Below are 17,801 nucleotides of genomic sequence, written 5' to 3' on the forward strand. Positions count from 1 at the left end.
TACACATGCGTATTTGTGTGTTTGCACACATGTGCATGTGCACATGACAGTACCGTGAACTGAACCCAGAATTTGTGAATGCTAGACAAGCACTTTACCAATGAGGGTACATCCTACCCCTTATGCTAATTTTTGCACTAGTGAAAACTAGACTAGTGTGATATTAAGTAAACTAGGCTATTTGATGATAGATGATGCTGGCTAATTTGAGGACTTTTTCATTTATTCTAAGTGTAGTTGTAATGACCTTTAAAGAGAGCCAGCAATTTGTTTCTAAGGTCAATGTCCTTGTCTTTCTCTGTAGTACCACAGGCTTTCTGTATGTCAGCTTTCCATTTATATGTAAAAGCTTTCCTTAATATAGGTGAGTGTAGCTTGGTTCTTTGTGTTTAAGAGCTGATGATGTGAGGGCTGGAACACCTGCCTAGCATTTACCAGATAGGGTAGGTTTATTTGTTGTCACTGCAAAGCTAAAACAATACAAGAAGACAGGGGAAGAAACCAACAATGATAGGCCAGCAGATCTCTCAGTGGGGAAAGGATATGGAGGCCTAGCTTGGTGACTTGAGTTGGATCCCTAGAACACACAGAAAGGTGGAAGGAGACAGACAGCTTCCACAGAGTTGTCCTCTGACCTCCACAGAGGCACCCATGCACATATGCACAATAACAATAAATAATACAAAAACAACAATGAAACTGATGACAGTAAGTTTTAACTTTTACATTATGGAGAAAAAACTCAGAAAGAGACTTACTAAATGCATTTTTCTGTGGGAAGAGTACCATTGTATCAAGAATGGAAAGATCATGAAGCCTTTAGGCATTCATTGTCCACCTTCTTTCTTTTGTAGACATTAATTAACTTTAAAAAATTTTTTTAAACTCAAAACAAGGCAATTGGCATTTTTTTCATCCAGCAACAGTGGCCAATTTTGTGTAATAACCAACAGCGGATGGATGCTTAGGCCATCAGCTAGCTGCCACCACTGCAATTTAAGAACAAAGTTTGTTTGTTCATATAAACTCATTAGCAAGTGGGTGATGAATAGTCTCAAATTTATAAACACAAAAAGGCAAGCTTTCTGTATCCCAGCCTGAGAAAAAGTTTACATTTGAAAAACAGGATTAGCTAGTAGACAGAGTGAAATTTGTGAGATTACAATTAATTTAAGGTCCATTTTATTTTCTTCCCTCCTCCTTCTCCTCTTCCTCTTCTCTTCTTCCTCTTCTCTTCTTCCTCTTCTTTTTTTTTTTTTTTCCCTGAGGCTGCTATACTTTTTTTTTTTTTCCTATAAGTGTTTTGGGCTAAAACCAACAGAGACTTGGCCATGTAGAAATACCACTAGGCAAATAGTAATATAAAAAAATAACAATCAAGGCACTTCCTTCTCAGTGCTAACTTCAGTGGCAGGTCTAGGTTATAATTATTATTATTATTATTATTATTATTATTATTATTATTATTATTATTTTGCATACCTCTTTTGCAGACTTCTGAAACTTAAAACCTGGTATTTTCAGAGCTATTTTCCCCACCCTTGAAATTACTAAAGGATTTAGTGGGAGGGGTTAATTAGATGTATATTTTTGAGTTGGTTTAACCTTTATACTTAATGACATTTGTTCCTTAGAAAAATTGACTAAATTACTGATTTGCTATTAGGAAAAGTAATTAGATTAGTTTTATTTGACTTGAGTGTTTTAACTAATTATCATATAGTTCTATATGCCTCTTATGTGCAGAGATCACATGGACCTCCATGCCTGGTTTGTTGTTGTTTTAAAGCAAGTTTTATTAAATACATTATATGTTACTTACATGCTTTAAAGACATGCATTTTTAAATATTTAGACTTTTTAATTGTCATTTGGAATGGCTTTATATAGTCTTTATACTAATTAGTATTTATGTATTATGCCACATAAGTTCTTTATAACTGGATATCTATGTTAACTGAATTACTTATATTGGAAATACTATTGCTTGGTAGATAAATTTTATATAGTAAATGCTAGGCTAAGTTTGAAGGTTAGGACTATAATTGTTATTTAATTGCAAAGATTTTTTTGGGGGGTGGGGACAGATTTATTTCCTCACTACTAAATAAAAGATGTCTTTCTATACTGGAGTTGTCAATTCATGCTATTTAAAACTTGAGTCAGTTTTGAAATTATAACTTTAATTTGTTTATTATAGAAAGTTTGAAAATATAGATAGGCAGAAGAGATAGACATTTATAATCCTGCTACCATTGATAACTACCAGTAATACCTTAGCATACATGCCTCCAGATATTTTTCTGTATTTTATGTATACAGCACATACATAGATAAAGCTGATTTTCCCCAATTTTAGATCTTTTGCTTCTCTTTAGAGATTCACTCCTAGCTCTTCAAATACCCAGATCTCTTATTATTTAGAACTCATTCTAAATTTCACCTCTCAAAGGAGATTTCCTAATATTCAGAACGGCCTTTGTTCACCATCTACTGCCTGGTAGAACTGTAGCTGCTTGATCTTCTCCAGCTAGATTATATGATACAGGAGAGTAAAGAAGGTTGTGTCTGTGCTATAATCAACACTGTAGCTAACGTCCAGGGTCTACCTAGTACATGGTATGTATGTTTGTAATAAATTTAAGTAAATGAGTGTTAAATAAAAAAAAGACATCAGAATAAACCCTATGTTAAGTGCTCTGGAATCAAAGATAGTATATACTCTTGACCTTGGATTACTTATAGTTTAGAAGATGGAGAATTAAGGATGTAGACTCTGGACTGGGAAGTGCTCTGGTGGGAAGTGCAGCATTAGGTTGCTTTCACTGCATACTCTGTTAGATGGGGAAACTGTCAGTGCAGGGTTTCTAGAAGAGTAACAGTATAACATTTCAAAAGATTATTTTTATGTCAATCAAGTAGATTTTCTGGATCTGGAGTTTATACATATATTCAAGACTTGTTGTACATATCACTAAATTGTCATTTGTGGAAATTTTATTAGTTTTTTTTTTTTTTAAATAAGGATTAAGATTTTGGGGTCTAAAGATTTTCTAATTATCATCTATCTGTAATCTTTGGTAAGTGCTTCAGTAAGCACTCTATATTTTGCTTTGCTCCTCCATAAAACAGTGTAGAGAATGACTTCCTCAGATAGAATGTAAGATGAAGTGCTGTGTGGAGATGCTCTGTGCAGAGCCTAGTGCAGAGTAAACCTTGTTAAATAATTTGTCACCATTTGCCTCTGTGTGTGTGTGTGTTTTTTTTTTTTTTTTTTTTAAATGTCTTCCTGTTTGTGTTGCCTTTCTTTTACTTTTTCCTATGAGAAGAAGAAAAGGGCTCCTATGTCAGTTCCTTTTTTAAGGCAGTCTTGCCTTAGAGGCCAGACAACTTCCAATTCTTCATCTTGTCAGTCTCCCAGACACTTGAAGTACAGTTGTGTGCTACATGCCAGGCCCTAAAGGATAGTATTGTAAAGGTTCGATCTTTCCTGAAGAAAAGTAATGACCGCTTTTAAGAGATACAGCAGGAAAAAGAGGTGACAAAAATGTAGCAAGACAGAAAAGGAGAAAAAGATTGGAAAAATGAGAACACTTGTGGAGAATGGGAGATAAAAGGAAATCTAGCAGCAGTGAGAGTGGGAGTGGCCACCTGTGTCAGTAGTCTCTGTGTCCTGTAGTCCAGTTGCCTCTTCCTCCACCCTGCTGCTGCTGCAAGACAACATTGTTTTTAAAGCCCATTTGATAGGTAGAATATTGTTTTATGGCTTAATTTGTCTTTGGCTCTACTGTGTGTACTATAGTAATTAATAGACTGACAGGAAAATGTGAATTTAGATCTTATGTAAGTAACCAAACGAATACTTCATATGGTTTAGCACACACTATTTCCATGTTTTATCTTTATTACAAAGTCATATGAAATGTATCCTCTGTGTTTGTGTGTGTGTATGTGTGTTGCTGGGGTGTGTGTGTTGTCCATGGCCTTGCACATATTAAGTGTTACATACCATTTAATTATAGTTCCACCAATAACTCATTACCAGGATTTTGTTTTTTAGTATAATCTTTGCCCCAAAATATTACTATATTTTAAGCTTTTTGTCTCATTTTTTATTTCTGATGATAAAAGATGTAATGACATTCTCAGAAATTAAGGAGAGAAAAATAATTTTAGATCAAATACCTTAAGACACATGTATATTGACACTGGTCCTAGCAACTAACTTATTTTTAATTATTGTGGCCAGAAACAGCAGATGAAAATGGTAAAACCCAGAGAGCTGATGATTTTGTCTTGAAGAAAATAAAGAAGAAAAAGAAAAAGAAACACCGAGAAGACATGAGAGGAAGACGCCTTAAAATGTACAATAAGGAAGTACAAACCGTCTGTGCTGGCCTGACACGCATCAGCAAAGACACTCTCACCCAAGGACAGCTGAATAGCACTTCAGGAGTTAATAAGGAGTCCTTCAGATATTTGAAGGATGAACAGCTGTGCAGATTAAATTTGGGCATGCAAGAATATCGGGTGCCCCAGGGAGTACAGACACCTTTTACAACGCACCAAGAACATTCTATTCGCAGAAATTTCTTAAAAACAGGTACTAAATTTAGCAACTTTATTCATGAAGAACACCAGTCCAACGGTGGTGCTCTTGTCCTTCATGCATACATGGACGAACTCTCATTTTTGTCTCCAATGGAGATGGAGAGATTTTCTGAGGAGTTTCTTGCTTTGACATTCAGTGAAAATGAGAAAAATGCTGCCTACTATGCTTTAGCAATAGTGCACGGAGCGGCTGCTTATCTCCCAGACTTCCTGGACTACTTTGCTTTTAATTTTCCCAACACTCCAGTGAAAATGGAAATTTTGGGCAAGAAAGATATTGAAACAACCACCATTTCAAATTTTCATACTCAGGTAAGGTAAAATTATTGTTCAGTTGGATAGTAAATACAGTATCTCAACAGTATTAACTTCATGGTGTTGCACAACACACCTGCACACATTATAAAAATTCCTCATAATAAAAGTACTTCAAACTGTCTTTTCTTTAAATTGTAATTCCTAACTGGTGAGATCTTTGGTGTGAGACTTGTACTTGCTTGAATAAGTGCTTTATACATCATTATGAGTTTATGGAAATGAGATTGAAAATGAATCCAGGCTTTACATTTCAGGGAGTGCTACAGTGTAGAGTATATGATTTAGACATCGTAGCCTCAGGTAACATTAGTAAGACTCTGATACTGGAATAGAAAATGGAAGGGTGTTGGCTTATTTACTTAACAGGTTTTGCTTAAGTTCTTTCAGTAACTTGTTGGCAGTCTATCCCAGAAATACACCCCGTTGGTGTGACTTGTGACTGGAGAGACCGCCATTGCCTCTTCTCCTTCTGCCTGTGCACTGTTGTAGGTAAAGACATTTTCTGATTGAAGCCTTGCTTGGGCAGTTAGGCTTAAGTCAGCAGGGAAACGTTCCTTTCTAACCAGTTTTTAGCCAAGTATTCCTTTCAATGGAATTATTGTAGAGCATTAAAGAGAACAATAATGAATCTGAAGGTTTTTAAACATTTTTTTTGGTTTTGCTTCTTTGTTTGCTTTTCTCAGATTGTAAATATGAATGGGCAGCACTAGGTTTATATTGTAGATATTGCGGTTCAAGCTTAGTGGAAACTATTTCACTTTTTATATTTCACTTTTTAAAGATTTATATAATCTACTTTTTCAGGTTTTATAGAGATTTACTGCCATTCTTTTCCCTTGAATTTTTTTTTGAGGTAAATGAAGTTACACAATCCGACTCTCAGCTGCTTCCATTATAGTGGGTTCAAGCTGCTTAGTCTCACCTGAACCCTCCTCTATCTTGGATTTTTTAGTTAATCTTACCATCCTTGCCTCCAATGAGGGGAGTATCCAATTTAGATTTATGGACTTCAGAATTTCTCTAATTGGAGTTCTCTCTGCAGTAGAGAGAGCAGGAGCAGCTAATCTGGAGAGGTCGCAAGATGAGTCTGCCCAAGATGTTGGAACTCCATGTGCAATAAAGGGCTTCGTCTTGGATTTTGGCCTTGTTACTGCAATCAGGTACCAAAGTACTGACTTTTGTAGTAGATTTTCCTTTCTTTTTCTTTTTTAAAGGAGTTTTTCCCTTTGAAAGTTAAAGAATCCTACTTTGATAAATACTGAAAAAGAGAGAAGAAAACAGCGCTAATCTAGTCCATAGTTAATGAAGGTACTGCTGAGAGTGAGATTTATATGTTCCATCACTTTTTTAGATTAGAGAAATGTAGTAAATCTTCTGTTCTGACAGACCAGCAAGCATATCTTAAAAAAAAAGTCAGAAATTTGTGTGTGTGTGGGGGAGATAAGGTTTTGTAAAGATGATTTTTTTTAAATTTTCACTTTAGTCTGTAGATTGAGTTTGTATGTCAACAGACAATACTCTGAATAAATAAGACATCTCAAAATGGTATTCCCTGCTGATTTTCGTCTTCCAATTATTTTTTTTAAATGGAGCTGATATCTAAATGACTGTACCAACAACTTACCTTGAGATTTACTTTGTGGTTTATAAAATAAGTACCCTTAAGGAATGTGTCAGATTATTATGGAATTCGATTTTACTGCTTTAGCTGTGTCAGAGGATTGAAGATGGAGGCTTGTTGCCCATTGTGCTTCAGCAACTTAAGTCTTCATTAGCCCATGAGCCTTGAAATTTGCATTTGTAAAATCTTGGATGGATGTGGAGATGGAAGCTAACACATTAGTTCACATTTGTTTATGGCCTGTACAAATGTTCATATCAAGAGTATCTGAAACAACCAGGAGGTAGGTAAGCAGTTTGTCTCTGATGTCCATTGAAGACACTGTTCCTCTGTTACCCAGTCATACAGTCAGTAAGTAGAAGAGTCAGAAGCCAAGGCCATCTGACTGCTTAATGTGACCACTGGGAAAGAGATTGCTGCTTCTATTTGTCTAACATTGTGGTTATGAAGCTAAAATTGTATTTCAGTGTAAAGTAGGAGGAGTTTTGTTTTTAATATTTTTAAAACAAATATGCTTAGATGCCAGGGATGAAGTGAACACATGGGATATTTTGGAAATCTGTGTTCTGTAGTCTTAGGAATTTCTGTCAAGCTATAAAGTCAAGTAAAATTGTGGGTTTTAAAAAATATTTGTTCATAATTGAAACATGTAGCCATAATAATTGTTCATGACTATATTTCAAGATAGGTTTCAGCTTTTATTGAGCCCCTACCAGGTCACTCAGTTTTTAAAAGGACTAATAAATTTATTAGCCTAGTAGAGAGGTGAGTAAAATGGCAGTTATAAAACAGTTTAAGAAGAATAGAGTGTGCATAGGGAAAACCCTGTTGAACAGGGTGTGGTGATTAGAAGGCATTTTAAAGCATGTTATGCTTAAGGAGGCTCTTAAAAGCAGATCAGGACTTAACTTGGTTTGGTCATTGTTAAACAAAATGAATTTTAGTCTGTGCAAATATACATTCTTGAGAATGTGCCACATTTGAGGAACTGCGAATAGCTTGGTGAAGCATATGGACACTCTGGTTGTTAAGAGTAGTTAGAGAGAGAAAGAGAGAGAGAGAAAGAGAGAGAGAGAGAGAGAGAGAGAGAGAGAGAGGAGAGAGAGAAAGAGGGAGAGGGAGAGAGAGGGGAAGGGGGAGACTGAGGGTAGTCACGGGTGTGAAAAGTGCTATATAATATGCTAAAACACCTTTCTAAAGGTAATGGGCATTATTGGTCACTTTTTGTAGGGGGATAACAACAAATTATACTCATAAGGATTAAATTGTAAGGTAGAGAATGAAAATATGGGAGAAAAAAATTTGGAAACAAGAAAACTGATTAGGTTACTATAGTAACTAGATCAAAAAGTTCCACATCCAAACTGATAGCAGTTTTGGAGAAAAGACTGAGATTTCAGAAGTTATTAAGTGGAGGCTAACTGGGCTTAGTGAAAAAGGGCCAGTTTTAAGATGTGGCTTTACATAGGAGGAGATAAGGAAGGTTTATACGGGGTGTACAAAAGCCAGGGAGGCTGGAAGGGGTGCTGTGGTATTTGAGATCTTTTGGCATACTTCTGACTCCCACCCTATCTTTAGTGCTAGAGATTGAAACCAGGACTTTGTGTGTACTGGACAGGTACTCTTCTATGGAGCTAGCAGGACCTGGCTGCTGGAGATACTTTGAATTAGAGGTGTATATTTGAGCTTATATTTAGAAAGATTTCTTAGTAGTTGAATATGTGGATCTAAGGTTGGAAATGTAGGTTGTGTGTTAATTAACACATAGGCAAAACAGAGGTGATGATAGAATGGAGAGGAGGTGAAGATAGAGCTGTGGTGTACCTGCACGGAAGTGTGAGCATTTGGGAAGAGACCCAAAAAGGAAGGCAGACGAGGATATATTTCCTAGATTTTAATAAATATATAAATAAAATATATAGATAAAAACATAGCCAGCAGATGGGATGGCTCAGTGGTTAAAAACAGTTGCTGTGCAGTCATGAGGCCTGAAGTTTGGATCCTATCACCCATTTAACGAGCTGGGGGTCTTGCAAACACTTGTAACTCCAGCTCATCCATCTGATGTCCTCCTACAGCCTTTATGCACGCACAGGCATGCATGTCACACATGTGCAGGTACACTCACAGACACATGTAAAAAAAATCTTTAAAAATTACACATTGTGCCTGCAGATAGAAGCCCAGCATGGCTGTCCTCTGAGAGGCTCCACCCAGCAGCTGACTCAGATAGCTGCAAAGATCCACAGCCAGACACTGGATGGAGCTTGGGGACTCTTATGGAAGAGTTGGAGGAAGGATTGAGGGCCCCAGAGGGAATAGGATCTCCACAGGAAGACCAACAGAGTCAACTAACCTGGACCCTGGGGGCTCTGAGAGACTGAACCACCAACCAGAGCATACATAGGCTGGACCTAGGCACCCTGCACTATGTAGCAGATGTGCAGCTCTGTCTTCATATGGGGAGGAACTGTGTGTGTGTGGGATTGGGAGGGGGTACAGTGATTGGGATGTAAAGCAAATAAAAAAATTACACAGCATGTGATGGATTAAGTAACATAAAGATGGACAAGTATTAGGCTTACAAGTTAGGAATTTAGTTGGAAACATCATCAAGGCTAGTTAGTACTTTGCAAAACCCTGGGATAATGGTGGTGGTGGTGGATCTTAAAGTATTGTAAATTGTAGCTTTTCTTTAGAACCTTGCTGTCAAAATGTGCTTGAGTGTTTTTGGCAAACCACAGTGTGTGCTAGAAATGTATGCTCTTGCTTTTACTGAGATCTTTCAAGTCAGAATCTGGATGTTTGAAGGTTCCTGAAGTGATTGTTATGAACATGATGATTCACTAAGCACTGCTTTAGAATTTTGTCCTCTAGCAGGAAAAGGCTGTCAATATGGAAAGCACCTTCCAGGCAGGGTTTACTTGATGAATGGTAGGATAGTAGGTTAAACAGGTGGGCAGTAAGTGGTTATTAAGTAGGCTAAAGTAATGCCCAAGTGGTTTGGGAACTCCAGCATTACAGATTGTCACAGTCACAGACTTCTTATCAATTAGCCTTTAGAATCTTTACCCTAACTTCAGGCACCTCTTGTTTCTCCCCTAGGAAGTTCAGCTCATGAAGAAACAGACTTGTTTCATGTAAGAAAAGTTAGAGTTCCTATTACTTTATATTTTAGTTACTGTATTGGGTCAAGCTAGGATCCATGTATAGGCTGTTTTTCTTTCTTTCTTTTTTTTTTTAAAGAATTAAAAAAAAAGATTTTATTTTATGTATATGAGTACACTGTAACTGTCTTTAGACACATCAGAAGAGGGCATTGTATCCCATTACAGATGGTTGTGAGCCACCATATAGATGCTGGAAATTGAACCTCAGGACCTCTGGAAGAACAGTTTTCTTAACTGCTGAGCCATCTTTCCAGCCCCCTTCCTCCTCTTCTTTCTCTTCCTCCTCTTCCTCCTCCCCTCCTCTTTCTCTTCCTCCTCTTCTTTCTCTTCCTCCTCTTCCTCCTCCCCTCCTCTTTCTCTTCCTCTTCTTTCTCTTCCTCCTCCCCTCCTCCTCCTCTTCCTTGTCTTCCTCCTCCGCTTCTTCCTCCTCCTCCTCCTTTTTTATTTTTTTTTAACATTTTATAATTATTAAATATTTGAACACTTCAGGAGGTAAGTTCATTATGTCAGTTGGAACACCAAGCTGATCTTTGTTTGCTTACTTAACTCCTAGAGACTGACTGCTAAAGGAAAGCTTTGTGAATTTGAATTTCTAAAAGACCATGCATGTAAGACAATAAGATGTTTTTATAAGTATTCATTTCTAATTTTAATTGGTCATTGGCTAAGTACCAGTTTTGACCAAAAATGTTTGAGTGTTTGTCTAATCTTTAGGGCAGTTGTTAATGGAAAAATTTCTGTGTTCACATAGAAATGCTTTTTTTCTTTAAAAAAATTTATTTGCATACATTTTGGGAATCAATGTGATTTGTGATCTTTTTAAGTAGGTATAAATTATAGCTATAGTATTGGATATGAAAACTCTTGTAATATTTTAGGCTGAATTGTTACAGTTCTACATTAAAGTCTTCAGTCCTTAGTGCCCTGTGTTATTGTAGTCCTGTGGTAACAGAGGAACTGATAAAAGTTCCAATCTTTCTAAAGATCATAGGCTTTAGGAAAGAGGAAGTAATCTTTAAGTCCTTGTATCCTACTAGGTGGCAGTATTTTGGTCATAATACTTTGTCACCTTCCGAAGATTAAATAATTGCAGATCCTTAACAAGGAATTGTGTTTTCCTCTCTCTGAATGGTATGAAAGTCTAGGGCTTGGGGCATAGAAAACTATAATGTGCATATAATTCAACAGAGAATCTTATTATATCTTAATATGTATTGGACTTAACCTCTGAACTGTCTCTTCATCCTCATACAGCCTGCATTTCTAACATTCCTAGGTAGTGTTGATGACTGTAGAAGGCCACAGGTCCACATGAAAACAGCAACAAACTCAATATAGTAATATTAAAATGGGAATTGTTTTAAACATCACTAAGATGGAAGGGTATGCACGAGGATGATGGATGTATATGTGCCATAGGACAAATGTTCATATTTTAAGTTCTGTGTTTTTTTTTTTTTTCCCCTCAAAGAATTTCTGTACTTAGAATTGGAAATTTCATTGAAGGGCATACTTTGAAAATTGTAGTAAGACATGTTTCCCACCTGGCATACATATATAAGAGCATATGTAAGAGTACATATAAAATTTTATTTGGGTAGCAAATGTTACTTTTACAATAGAAATATTCTGAAAAATTATAATATTCTGTAGGATGGGACTATCCAACTTTAATGTCTTGTTTTAGAGAATAAAAGAATTATTTGCCTATCATGTGTTAGGATAAGGCTTATTAGCTCTCTAACCTTTGATTAATATATTGATATTTTTGTAATATTGACAGTTGTGATGAAGAGTGGAATTAGTAAAATAGTATGTAATTGGGAAATAGCTAAACCCTTGAGAAACTCTAAGCATTAGTACATTGTGTAAAAGGGAAAAACAAATATTTGAAGTTGCTGCCTTTAGAAAATAAAACAGCATACATAGCAGGCTTGATTGTTTTGTGTAGTTCTTGGTACTGCTTGTAGTAAACTCACTTTGATCCACTCAGTGCTTTTCCACGGGATGTTTTAAAGAATATTTTCTACTCATAGGTCACATGGTTAGGAATATTTCTGGCTTGCTTTTTCCTTTCTGTTTTTTGAACAATCAGCTTAAGTAGGCTTTTTCCTGAAGTACAAGTTCCCTGGAACAATCCATCCCTCATATACAGGGTTTTCAGTATGATGACATCTTTCAGGCTTGGTGTTGTTCTGAGGATTAGTTGTTGTTTTAGAAGTTGTGTGTATTGGATACACAGTGGGACTTACCTAACTCTCAGAAATGATAGAGGATAACTGTATTGTTGAGTTTCTAACCTAAAGAACCATATGTATGTTGACATGGAGTAGTGTGTACATTGGAGCTTGTTGGTTAATATTTGGTGACTATTATAAATATATGTGTTCTTTGAGTGCATGCTAAGCGTGATTAATTCCACACTGTTCTCTCCTGATATTATTACTAAAGCGAGGGTTTCTCTGTCACCATTGTCTTCTGCTTTCCTGGCAGCTTTACTTTGTTCTCCTTTGCTCTCTTTGCTTACCTCCTTGTAATGATGTTGACATGTTTCTTCCTTTACCCACTATGCTGTAATATACTTTAGGAAATGATAGAACTCAGCTTGTTTATTGCTTTCATTGAAAATACGTGTCATTATCATTTTGTAGCTTCCTATTCATTAAATCTGGAGTAAGTCTGAGATACATGCCCCAAATGACTCAATTCCTGTAATCAGGGAAATTTTAAGAGGCATTGTTTTACATCACATGCTGTCTATCACTATTGTAATTCTTTCATTTGATATGTAGGTACAGCCTTAGATTTTTATAACATCGTAAACTGAGACATAATCTTGTCTAACATCTATATAGTACAAAATTATTTTAACCCCCCTTCGAGGTTGATAGTCATTTGGGACTGTCTCTTTGTAAGGCTTAACGAAAACTTGGAAGCATTGCTTAGGAAAGTCAGCTTATTTGCCTATGGCCTATTCTTCAAGACTAAAAATTTAGTGTTCTCCCTCTCCTTTTCCTTGTCCCTGCCCTTTCTTCCTCCCCACCCCATGTGTGTGTTTGTGTTTGCATACGTGTGTGTATAGGCCAGAAGTCAACATCATATCTTCCTCAGTTATTCTTCATCTACTTTTTTGATGCAAGATCTCTCACTGGACCTAGGACCTCACTCATTTAGCTAGACTGGCCAGCCAGTGAGCTCTAAGGATTCACCTGTCTCTCGCCCGCCCCCCCCCCCCCCACTGTATTTATAGGGTTTTGGGGATCTGAAGTCCGGTACTCATACTGTGTACCAAACACTTAATCGACTGAGTCATCTTCCGAGTCCCTCACCCCATCTTGGTCTCTTAAAGAAGACACTACATTAACTACTTTGCCTATTTGTGTCCTAGATTCTAACCTTCCGCCTACTTCTTTTTTTATTTATTCTTTTGAGTTAGGGCTTATGCTTTCCAGACTGGCCTCTAACTTGCTATGTAGTTGAACTTCTTTTTTTTTTTTTTTTTTTTTTTGTTTGTTTGTTTGTTTTTTTGTTTTTCGAGACAAGGTTTCTCTGTGTAGCCCTGGCTGTCCTGGAACTCACTCTGTAGACCAGGCTGGCCTCGAACTCAGAAATCTGCCTGCCTCTGCCTCCCAAGTGCTGGGATTAAAGGCGTGCGCCACCACTGCCCGGCGTAGTTGAACTTCTAACCCTCCTGTCTGCTTTCTGAATGTTAGGACAGCAGCCAGTGAGTGACACCCGGCCTAGTGTATGCAGTGCTGAGAGTTGAGCATAGGCATTCATGCATGCTAGACAAGCACTCTATTAACTCACCATATCACGAGCCCCTGTTGTTTTAAAATATGCATAAAATAAGCTTTAACATTTTGACTGACCATTAAAAACTGTGATTCTGTGGAATTACATTCAGAATGTTATATAATCATCATCACTGTTCATTTCCAGAGACTTTTCCACCGTCACAAACAGAAGCTACCCATTTGCTTAGACTTTTCAGTAATAATAAGCCATCCCTACTTCTCCAACCCTTGCCTCCTCCATTTTAAATGAAAAGGGGAGAGATTATATATATGAATGGCTGCTTTGTATGTGTCTTTAAAAGACAATTTTTTTCTTTTTAATTTTAAAGCAAATCTTTGTCTTGAATTTATCATTTATAATTTTTGCCAATTACATAAATTACTATGATGTATATTTTGAGAGACTCCAGTTATATTTGGGTTCTAGTACCAGAGAGGCGAGCAACCTTGATCTACTGTGGAATGAAAGGGAGATGGATGTGGGTGTTCACAGTGAACTTTTCATGGTATATTTTTAATCTGGTAGATAGCCCAATGTCTATCACCTTAGAAACTTATTTATACTGGTAGTTATCCTTGTGAGTTACCCTTGTGACTTTTGTCTGACTAATGCCTAGTTTATGTCGTCATGACTATCACTCTGGTTCTAGGAGCCTGACCTTGTATTTTCTTTAGCCACTCAGAGGGAAAAGCCTCTGGCAATCCCTGTTTTTTTTAGACAGAAGGCCTGCATTTGATATACCACCTTAATTTAAATAGGAAATACGCTCAGAGGTCTAATACAGATTCTGGTTACTCCAGTTGCCCCATATCATGTTAGGCAAGAAAGAAATTGAGCACTCACCACAGCATGAAAATAAAATGACATATTCTACTGTGGTGGTTTGAATATGCTTGGCCCATGGGAAGTGGCACTATTAAAGAAGTGAGGCCTTGTTGGAGGAAGTGTGTCATTGTATAGGTGGGCTTTAGGGGCTTTAAGCATGAGGATGGTTAAGCTCTACCTGGCATGGAAGAGACCTTCCTCTGGCTGCCTATAGAGGAAGAGAGTCTCTTCTGGTTGCCTTTGGATCAGAATGTAATACTCCTGACTCTTCCAGCACCATGTCTACTTGCACACTGCCATACTTCCTGCCATGATAATAATGGACTGAACCTTTGAAACTGTAGGCCAGCCCCAAATTAAATGTTTTTTATAAAAGTTGCCTTGATTATAGTTTCTCTTCACAGCAATAAAACCTAAACTAAGACAAGTACTATAACTCATGTGTTATTCTTTGGGATTCTAGTTTTGGTTCAACAATGTTGTATGAGAATTATGTTGATGAGCAAAACTAGATTATTGATTGTCACTCTCTGTGTTGAGGGTGTTGGATATTGGATATTACAATTCTCTTGTTCTTGGGCATTTACTGTTTGATAATGTTGTTGTGTTGTAATTATTGGTGTAAATATCCACATGTATATCCTGACATTTTTAACTTTCTTTTTTCCTAAAAATTCACAATTCTTTATCAATGGGTCAATGGATTTAATGATTCAAATAAGACCTCATATGTAGGAAGTCTTTACTCTAGGGTGCATTTGGTTGGTGGTCCAGATAGGTCTGGAGTTCTAGATTCAGTAGTGTCCTTCAATTTGTGAAGGTATCATTCCAATGTCATTTAAACTTAAAAATTTCTGCTGAGGAACCCAATGTTGTCATTTCTGATCCTTTTTGGGTGCCTTTCTCCCTACCATCTTAGGACGTTTTCAGCATTTCTTATAATAATTGAGATTGTTAAGGATAATGTGCTTTGAGATAAGGTCTTTTTAAAAAAAAATTACTATGAAATGTATCAAACATATAAAGAAGTGTAAGTTACAAACAGTTTCATATCGTGAAACGCAAGAATGCAACCTTATCATTGCAGTTGAACTCTGTTCTCTCTGCCTTTTTCTTTTTCTTTTCTTTTTTGAACAAAGAGGATGAATGTTTTGTTTCTCATGGTGCTGCAAAGCCAGTGCTTCCCGGTGGGAACAACAGCCAACACAGCACATGGCAAAACCAAGACAGTACGCTCCTGCATCTGACACGGTACAACACTTCCCTGCATTCCTAGGCATTTCCAATGAGAAGACACTAAGTCTCTAACCAAAATCCGGTGGTGGATATGGGCAAGTTACAAAATTATGTAAGATACACCACTGTTATCCTGAATTATGAAATTCTTATAACCAGTGAGTAGGGTCTCACCACGTAGCTGTGGCTGGTCTAGAACCTGTTATGTAGACCGACTGTCGAGTGCTGGGATTAAACGGTAGTCCATCACCAAAACCAGCCTCATAACCACTTTTTACTGCAGATGACCTTACGAATTCTAAACACCAGAACTTAACCCCTAGTTTAAATACTTAGTATGGTGATTATCAAAAATATGTACACTGTGTTTATCTGCATCCATTAGGAAGATGGGGGTGGGTCTTTAGCACTGTCAAGAACAGTTTCTTTCCATCAGTATCGCTAAAAGTTTTTTCAAGTCCTCTATTCTCCACTAGTTTAAGACAAGCATGGAGCAGGTCCCATCCCAGTTTTATCTGGAAGTGGAGGTGTGCCACGGTCACTCCTCAATGGACTTCACATATTTCTCATATGCTTCTTCACTCATTAGTTCATCTAGCTCAGAAGGGTCACTCAGTGTCATCTTGATCAGCCAACCATCTTCGTATCTTTGTTGACAAGTCCTGGGTTTTCTGCAAGTGCTTCATTGACTTCAGTTACCTCTTCTGACAGGGGAGAGTAGAGTTCACTGGCAGTCTTCACACTCTCCAAAGCGCCAAACTCCTCTTGTTTTTTCAATTTTGTCCCAATTTCAGGAAGACTACAGTAAACAGCATCTCCCAAAGCTTCCTGAGCAGAATTGCTGATTCCCACTGTTCCAATACCATCCTCTGTTGTTATCCATTTATGTTTCTCTGTGAATTTATGCACCGACAGCAAAGCAGATCCGGTGCTCAGCGAGCGGACTGCAGCGGCGCCCAGGGCCTCAGCAGGCAGAGGCCAGGGCGGTGCCTAGGCTGCAGGCCACAGCCCGCACGCGCTCCTCTCCACTCGCAGCGACATGATCCGAGGTCCTGAGGGTAACTGCTTCGACTCCGCCACCACGCTGGTGGCCTCTGCCTTTTCTATATGGAAATATATATTCTTCCATTTGAATACATTTTCTACTATTAATTCTTTTTTTCCCTCTTTTCCCTTCCTTATCTTCCCATTCCCATTTAACCTCTCCTCCTCTTTTTCCCTCTCTTCTCACTTCTTTTCCCTCCCTCCCTCCCTCCCCTCCCTCCCTCCCTCCTTCCTTCCTTCCTTCCTTCCTTCCTTCCTTCCTTCCTTCCTTCCTTCTTCCTGGGGCAATCCAGACTCTAAGGCATGTTAGACAAGTGTTCTACCACTGAGCTAAATTTTAGCTTTAACTCTTTGCTATTTCCTTCCCTCAGTTTTCATTGTTCCTGTTCTTCCTCCTCTTCCTTTCCCTCTTCCTCCTCTTTTTCTTCAAAGAATCTTTTGTATGTTAGTTCTCCCAACTGATGGTCTAATTTACTTAATTTTTAAATCTCATTTTTATTACATTGGTTTTATACATACACACATACATAGCATGCACATGTGTAAGTCAGAGGACAATGTAGAGATTTTATTTTTCCTTCTACTGAGTGGGTCCTGGGCATTGAACTCAACCCATTAGGCCTCTTGGCAAATGCCTTTATCCTTGGACCAACTTTTTGGCCTTAATTTCTTTTTTTGAGTGGGTACTTGTTATATTCTGTGGCTATTTTTAATCTCTTAGGCTCAGGTTGGCCCTCTACTTTTTTCCATTTTTTAAAAATCATATATTTTTCTTTTTGTGCTGGTGTTTCCTTTTTTTACTATAGATGAATTTTAGCTAAAATGTGTTGAACTGGAGAAGTTTCATTCTTGTTTGCTGTTGCTTTTAAAATAATTTTGTTATTCTGTCATGGATGAAATTATTTTAATTAAGTTAATCAGATTTTCTTTTATGCTTTGTCTCTACAAATTCTTGTTTGTCTTAATGTTTTATTTATATTATAGGTTTTCTTCAAAAGTGATCTGGTGTTCTGTTCATATTTAAACACGAGTTACCATAAAATTGGTCAAAACCCCTGCAGTCACATAGGTGGGACTTAACGGTTTGTGACTAAGTAAAGAATCCATAGTATTGTGAGAAAGCTGTAACTATCAGTGTTTTTACTCTGGGGCTTTTAATTTCTATAGCTAAGAACCAT

The 17,801-nt window shown here is 37.4% G+C and overlaps 1 protein-coding gene and 1 pseudogene across 2 annotated transcripts in view; one reads left to right on the forward strand and one right to left on the reverse strand.

The window, feature by feature from the left end:
* The window catches only part of Rsbn1 (round spermatid basic protein 1), a 50,198-nt gene that overhangs the window by 9,321 nt on the left and 23,076 nt on the right, over window positions 1-17,801 (forward strand). For both annotated transcript variants that reach the window (XM_034500218.2, XM_034500216.2), the window contains exon 2: window positions 4,250-4,923. In XM_034500218.2, the coding sequence (XP_034356109.1) occupies window positions 4,250-4,923 (674 nt within the window). The remainder of the gene's footprint in view (window positions 1-4,249; window positions 4,924-17,801) is intronic.
* Window positions 15,793-16,620, reverse strand: LOC117706976 (glycine cleavage system H protein, mitochondrial pseudogene; annotated as a pseudogene).

This window comes from Arvicanthis niloticus, chromosome 4 (assembly GCF_011762505.2).
Source record: "Arvicanthis niloticus isolate mArvNil1 chromosome 4, mArvNil1.pat.X, whole genome shotgun sequence".
Taxonomy (NCBI): Eukaryota; Metazoa; Chordata; class Mammalia; order Rodentia; family Muridae; genus Arvicanthis; species Arvicanthis niloticus.